At 39.0% G+C, this 6,907-nt stretch overlaps 2 protein-coding genes across 4 annotated transcripts in view; one reads left to right on the top strand and one right to left on the bottom strand.

Moving 5' to 3' along the window:
* Window positions 1–603: 603 nt before the first annotated feature.
* Window positions 604–6,183, bottom strand: ANKRD49 (ankyrin repeat domain 49). 2 transcript variants are annotated; one of them, XM_027087800.1, is made up of 3 exons: window positions 6,079–6,183; window positions 3,245–3,599; window positions 604–1,854 (listed from the first exon to the last, which is right to left on the bottom strand). In XM_027087800.1, the coding sequence occupies exons 2-3, from the start codon at window positions 3,500–3,502 to the stop codon at window positions 1,393–1,395; spliced, it is 720 nt and encodes a 239-aa protein (XP_026943601.1). In that variant the 5' UTR covers window positions 3,503–3,599; window positions 6,079–6,183; the 3' UTR covers window positions 604–1,392. The 2 variants fall into 2 exon arrangements, with proteins under 2 accessions (XP_026943601.1, XP_026943603.1); XM_027087802.1 differs by lacking the exon at window positions 6,079–6,183 and adding an exon at window positions 5,477–6,026.
* A 71-nt stretch (window positions 6,184–6,254) lies between these two features.
* MRE11 (MRE11 double strand break repair nuclease) overlaps window positions 6,255–6,907 on the top strand; it is a 64,874-nt gene continuing 64,221 nt past the window's right edge. For both annotated transcript variants that reach the window (XM_027087798.1, XM_027087799.1), the window contains exon 1: window positions 6,255–6,362. The gene's annotated coding sequence lies outside the window, so the exon portion shown is untranslated. The remainder of the gene's footprint in view (window positions 6,363–6,907) is intronic.

Raw genomic sequence — 6,907 nt, 5'->3', positions numbered from 1 at the left:
GTGTCCCCTGCATTGGCAGGCGGATTCTTAAACCACTGCGCCACCAGGGAAGTCCCTATGAATTTAAATATTTTAGGTGTCTCATATGAGTGGACTCATACATAATTTGTCTTTTTGTGATTGGCTTATTTTATTTAGCATAATGTTCTCAAGGTTAATTCCTGTTGTAGCATGTGGTAGGATTTCCTTCTTTTTTAAGGCTTAATAATATTCAATTTTCTGTATATACTACATTTTCTCTATTCATTCATCTGTCAGTGGGCTTTTGGGTTGCTTCCATCTCTTAGCTGGAATGAATAAACATGTTATGGATCCAAGGAAGATACACAGGTAAAAAAAGAATTCATGCTTTCTTTTTGGTTGTTCAAAACTTTTATTTTTTTTTGGAATATTTATATTTATGCTTTTGTCACTATCCACAATGTGGCTTTTAAAAAAGGCCTGAGCCACTTTGCGGTTCTCACCCCAATATAATCATCATCCCCTCATTCTTAGAATTCCTTTTCCCTGTCACTTTGTCTTTGTGTGGCTTGTATAAAATGAGGACCCTGGAAAAGAACACTTCCTGTGAACTTGAGAGTCTAGATGAGCAGTGCCCAGCTCAGTAGGACCAGGGAGGTAAAACTAGCTGGAGAGCAGATACGTTATGATCTGAACCAAGGTATAGTTGTGCGCATGTCTGAAGGGTCGTGCTGACTCACCAGCAGCATAAGGAATATGCAGGTTGACCAGGGTGAGGTAGGATGGTCCACAGGATTGTGTGGATTGTGGGAGGGGGCAGTATATAAAATTCGTGGATTAAACACCTAGCTACTTCCTGAAAATGGCCTAGGTTCTAGAAAACAAAGATCTAGGTGTCTTGATTTTTTTTTAATTTACGGAGATTCAAGACACTAATATGTTCATTCTTACAGTTTACAATGAAAGCAAATGGCTATGGTGATGCAGAGAAGACAGCTGAACTGCACCAGTATATTAAGAGTTTTAAATGAAATTCTGAGTTACCTGACCTTATAAAAATACACATTAATATACTAAATACTGCACAAAGATCTAGGATGGGGGAATATTTAAAAATACATTTCTCTTGGATCAGCACCAAAAATATCATTAGTTTTCTGTACAGCTTGTGACAAGTTTTTCAGTATAGGTAAGTTAAAATGATTTGATAAAAATCACAAACACCACGGAAATCATTAAAGATATATCCAATCAACTTCCAAATACATTTTGACATCAAGGTCAGGCAATTCACTTGGAAGGATATTATCGTGAGTACCACTGAATTACTGTCCTAAGACTTTTGATGTCAACTTTGTATGATGGGGACATTTCACATCTCACACAAAGGAGGCACTGGGACTTAGAAACTTAAGAAAATTATTAGAACCATTAAGACTGAGGTGAAGAATTTGTGCAGCCTTCCACAATTTCAAAGAGGTAGTGATACATGCTTGTCCTCCTGGCGATGTCAAATGCAGTTTCCTCCAGGTTGTTCTTCAGACCTGCTTTGATGTAGCGGTTCATCAGGAGGAGTTCAAGGGTATCTTTGCTGTCTCTGTTCCCAGCAGCTAGATGTAAGGGGGTCAAGAGGCCTTTTGTTTGGGCGTTGATATCTGCATCATGCTGCAGTAAGAAAGAAGCCACTCTGGTGTTATTCCACTTACAGGCACTGTGCAGGGGTGTCCAGCCATCCACAGTCACCGCGTGAACATCTGCCCTGTGTGCAATCAACTCCCGGACCACGTCTAAGTGTCCGCTGTAGGCTGCTCGATGGAGCGGGGTGTACCCATCTTCATCTCGAGTGTTCACGTGGGTGGCCTTTTCTGAAAGCAGTCTTCGCACTGTGGTCAGCTAAGAAGAAAACAGATCTTTTACAAACCCAACTCGAAATGAAACAATAAGCAAAGAAAATTAAACCATCTAGTGTTCGATTTAATTAAGTTAAATAAAAACTTCTTTGTTAGCAGATGACTGTAAAATAAAAAATACGATTTTTGGGGGGGGGTGGGGAACTGATTTAACAATGAACAAGTCAGTGTTAACTATAAACTGTTGATTCTAAGAGCATGATTCTCTGAATACCAAACCATACATTTATTCCTGGTCCAATGAAGGCTTATTGTATAAAAGCTATAGTCCTAGATGAATAATACAGGCTAGAATTGTATTAATATTTTATATTTCATCTGCGAAGAAAACATAGTAATGGAACAGACTGATCTTTCTGTAGTAGGATTACCACACCAATATACATACTGTATAAAACTTTAAAAAATACCTACTGTATAGCACGGGGAACTCTACTCAATATTCTGTGATAACCTAAATGAGAAAAGAATCTAAAAAAGAATATATGTATAACTGAATCACTCTGCTGTACATCTGAAACCAACACAACGTTGTAAATCAACTACACTCCAATTAAAAAAAAAAACTTCTTTTAACAGTAGAATACAATGGTAACAAGGAAGTCGAGATTAAGGAGCGCAATTCCTTCTAACTAAAACAACCTCAGATACATGTTTTCAGGAAGTGATTTTCAGTTTGGTCTGAGGACCTCTGGTGGGATGCAGTCTGCTCTTGGCTTAAAAAGTTATCCAAAAATATAAGACCATTTATTAGTTTATTAACACAGACATGGGGGAACTTAGTAAAACAAGATACAAATGGCTAAGTGGGAAGAACAGACTTTGGCTGTTAAGCAGGGTCATCCTACTTGGACGATTCTGGGCAAATTAATGTTCCTGAATCTCAACTTCTTAATCTGTAAAAGGGAAGAATATGACATATCTTATAGGGATATATGAGGATTAAATCAATAATGTAGTAAGGCACATGGTATAGTTGGTATTTAATAAATGTTAATTCCCATTCTCTCTTTACTAAATACTTGTCTTTAGGATGACCCTAATGACTTAATATAAATGATTTAAAGATACAGATGATTGCTTGCTCTCTTTATAATTATTCTTAAAGCTCCCCAAAATACCCATGTGACACTTTGTAGCTTACTATGTGTTTTCACATACATTGCCTCTGTATAAAACCCCGTATGAAAGAGGCAGGTATTATGGTGGCCATTTTTACAGATAAGAAAATAGAGGTTCAGAAACAGTAGGCTTTGCCCAAAGTTACAGACTAAAGCAAGATTCAGTACAGGTCTTCTGGCTTCCAATCTAATACGTTTCCTACTAAATTAAGGTTTCCTCTTTAACTGTTCTTTTTTTTTTTTTTTTTTTACCCGATTTTTTTCAGCAGCCCAAAGAAGCAATTTGCTTGGATCTTTTTCCATTTTTTTTTCTTGCAATTGATACCACTCTTCAGTTTTTTCATCCTGCTCTTCATCTTCATCAGAATTCCCTACCCAGAGACTTTGGGTGCCAGTGGGAATAAGGTGTCCATGTGTTTCTAATAATTCAAGTTGGTTAAAGTGTTCAGAAAAGTCCAAGGAGTTCTCTGGGTCTGGTTTTCCATCATCATTTACTTTCTCTTTTTCCATTTTTACTACTATTCTAAATACAAAGCATTTCAAATGCCAGAGTATAAATAATCTTTCCAGAGATGAATTATGTCTGCTTTATTTTATTCATCAAGATCTGAAACACAAACACAAAAATTAGGAGCAAAATGGTTATTGAGGCTTTATCAATAGCATAGATAAGCCTTGCAAATATACACAAATAAACCCTGTCTAAACTTTTTTGGTGTTTATTAATACCCTTCACATTCATTAAATATTGGAACTGATAGATTTCAGTTATCTTTATTTTTAATATTGTTTTTCTACTAAGTCAGTGGTTATAACACTATTTTGAATCTATTGGTTCATATGCTATATTGTATTATGCTAACAGTGATTAACGCTTGAAGCTTTTAAATTATAACTAATAAAGATAACCACATTCACGATTTTTATAGACTAGACACACAGAAGCTATAAAGCAGGAGCAAAAATTTTTAGTTCCTAAAAAATCTACTTCCAAGAATCAGAGATTCTTAGAGATGGAATAGCCCCCAAAGGACATGTGTCCCAATCTCTCATCAATGCAGATATCTTTATCATGACATCTGTAATAATCAACCTACTTCTACTTTAACAATTTCAGGCTTAGGAAAATTCACTGCTTTAAAAAGTAGTCCTATTCATTGACAGATAACTATAGTTCTTAGTTGGGTTCTTGTTTTGAAACCGAACTTTGGCTGTCATTTACTCCTTCATTCAACAAAGATGAATAGAATGCCTGGTATGTGCCAGTCTCTGGGTACTGGGATTCAATAATGAACAAGATCCACGTCTTAACCTCAAGAAGCTTCCTGTCTCGTCAGGGAGATTGGCAAAGACAGTGTTTAAGTGCCATAATAAGACCATATCTAGATATGATGAATATACAGGAAGGTCATAATTAACCCAGTCCTCAGGGAGTAGAGAAGGCTTCCTGAAGGAAATGATATTTATTCTGCTAGGCTGCCATAACAATTTATAAACCAATATCAGCTTAAAGAGTTATGCAGCAGATTAAACTTTAACCAATTAAACAAAATGAGAATAATAGATATTTAAAAAATATTTCTCAGCTTCCCAACTATATTTGTCGAAATCTTATCAGTCTTTCATGACTCTTCTCAGATGTTGCCTCCTTCATTAAGTCTTTCTTGAGCCTCCAAATTACATCTCTCTCTAGTTTCTACTTTTTTTTTGTGCTACATACTGTTTTATTTCACCACTAATTTTGTTCTTGTTTTAGTCTCTTAAAAGACTGTAAGCTTAAGGATAGGGACTATATTTAACTTACGTTTATGTCCCACTTATATAAAGCAAACATTAAGAAATATTTGTAGAATTAAACAGAATTAAAGCCCTATCACTTGATTTTGCTTGGAATGGATTCCGAGAAATTTGAGAGTTAGTCGTGCACCCCTAAGATACTGATTTCTTTCTACCTAATTTTCACGAGCTTTAATTGATACAATCCTAATGCATCAGTAGATTTTATTACTACTGCCAAGTGCATTAAAGTCAAGTTTAAATTTATCACGCATGACCAGTACCTTCTCTGGACCTGTTACTTTGTTGCACAATGAAAGGACTGTACTAAAGGATTTCCAAAGACTGTCCAACTTTACAGAGTCAATCGAGAGACCCTATCAGAAAGGCTGTATGTTCTAATATTTTCACTTTCCTCAAACTATTCTCTGAACCTTGCAATACAAAAGTGATCACAAATCTACTCATTAAACACTTTATTAAATACCTTACTGTATAGTTCACTTGTCATTTGTATCAACCACAGTAACATTATAGCACAGATCTTACACCCCCCTTTCCTTTTCATAAAAACTTTTTATAATTTAAATTTACTGTTCCAGGTACAATAAATTACATATAAAAATTTCTTAATGGATTTAATTTAAAAAGTCAACCCCAGGTGCATCTCCCTGATTCAGGGCTTAAAAAGCCGATCAAGATACCTACTTGATGATACTCCACCAAGAAGAACTAGGGTATGTTTTTTAAAGATCACATTCCATAAGAGATCTAAACTATGTTAACTCTTAACAATTCAGTGACAGGTGGGGCCGTAAACCCCATTTTACAAGTGAAGGCGCTGAGGTTCTGATAGATTAATACAACTTTCAATAGAACTAAAAGCCCAAATTTTCTAATTCAAAAGTTTCACATTGTTTTTTAATGTACTCTATTTTACTGCTGTCAGCACAAAGCAATGCAGATGTGCTGAACCCGAGATCCAGGCAGACAATAAGGGGACGCAGGGAAAGTCTTGTAAACTGGAGTCCGAATGCTCAATCTCTGGGGAGTGGAGGTGAGGGAGAAGACCACCAGTCCCGGCCCTCCAGCACAGGCTGGTCACTTCACAGGCCCAGGAGTCGCGTCTGCGGCCTTCCGAACTTCTACGAGCGAAGAAGCCGCTCCAGCCCTACTTAGGACCCACGACAAGGCCCGATTTGCAGGGCTCGTCAGGGGTCGACAGGGGACCCGCCCCTTTGGGCCCAGGAGTTCTTAGGTGGCGCCAGGCGACCAGGAAGCGTGGCCCCGGACGAGAAAGACCTACCCACCTTAGAGAGGGGAAAATCGCCGCCGGAAAGCTCGCTTCCGGGGTTCGTCCCCCGGGCTACTCAGGATTGGCTCCTGTATGAGGGCGGGTCCTCGCTGCAACTTTTCCTGCTACCTTACGGCAGTCGGCAGCCAATGAGAGGAGTTGAAGCGCCTACGTCATTTATGAGGTATCGCGAGAGAAGGAGGTGCTTTTTCTCTCCCGCTTAATTCAGGTTTATGGCCAAGCTGCTTCTCAGGCGGTGCTGTTGCTTTTCTTCTCAAGAATCTCCCTCCTTCTTACCGGGTAAAAGACAGCCTCGGGTTCCAGGGTGGGGCTTTGGAGAGTCCAGATGTGGGGTAGTTTAGGAGTCGCTTTCTGTATCTGCAGGATCGCGAGCGGAAGCCCAGAGAGATTGACTCTGGGCCGGGTAGGCTCGGGAGGAGCCTGGGAGGTTTCCGCGTTCTGGTTTCTGAGGGTTCGGTGGTGCGGGGCTGCTGAGGCTTAGAATCCCCACCGAACCAGGAATCCGGACGTGGGAGGGGTCGTTCCGCGGTGGCAGCCGCTCCTCCCAAAAGATCCTGGCCATTTTCCTTAAACCACGTGTTTCTGCTTATTTACACTAGCTTTAAACGTGGACCCCCTATCTTTTCAAAACAAGCCCATTCCTTAAAAAAAAAATTTGTGTTTAAGCAGGAAATACGGGGTCGCCTCATGCTCCAGAGTAGCCCATGCATGCAACTTAAACATTTCTGCACATCCAGAGTTCGTGTGCTAAACCAGAACTATTGGGTGTGACCCTTTTTGCCCATTCATTTAACAAGCATTAGCTTCCCATGGGGCATAGAAAG

Source organism: Aethalodelphis obliquidens, unplaced genomic scaffold (genome assembly GCF_003676395.1).
Source record: "Aethalodelphis obliquidens isolate GAN/ISIS:26980383/991018 unplaced genomic scaffold, ASM367639v1 scaffold60, whole genome shotgun sequence".
Lineage (NCBI taxonomy): Eukaryota > Metazoa > Chordata > Mammalia > Artiodactyla > Delphinidae > Aethalodelphis > Aethalodelphis obliquidens.
Note: the sequence above shows the minus strand (reverse complement) of the source record. Positions and strands in the feature narration are given on the sequence as shown.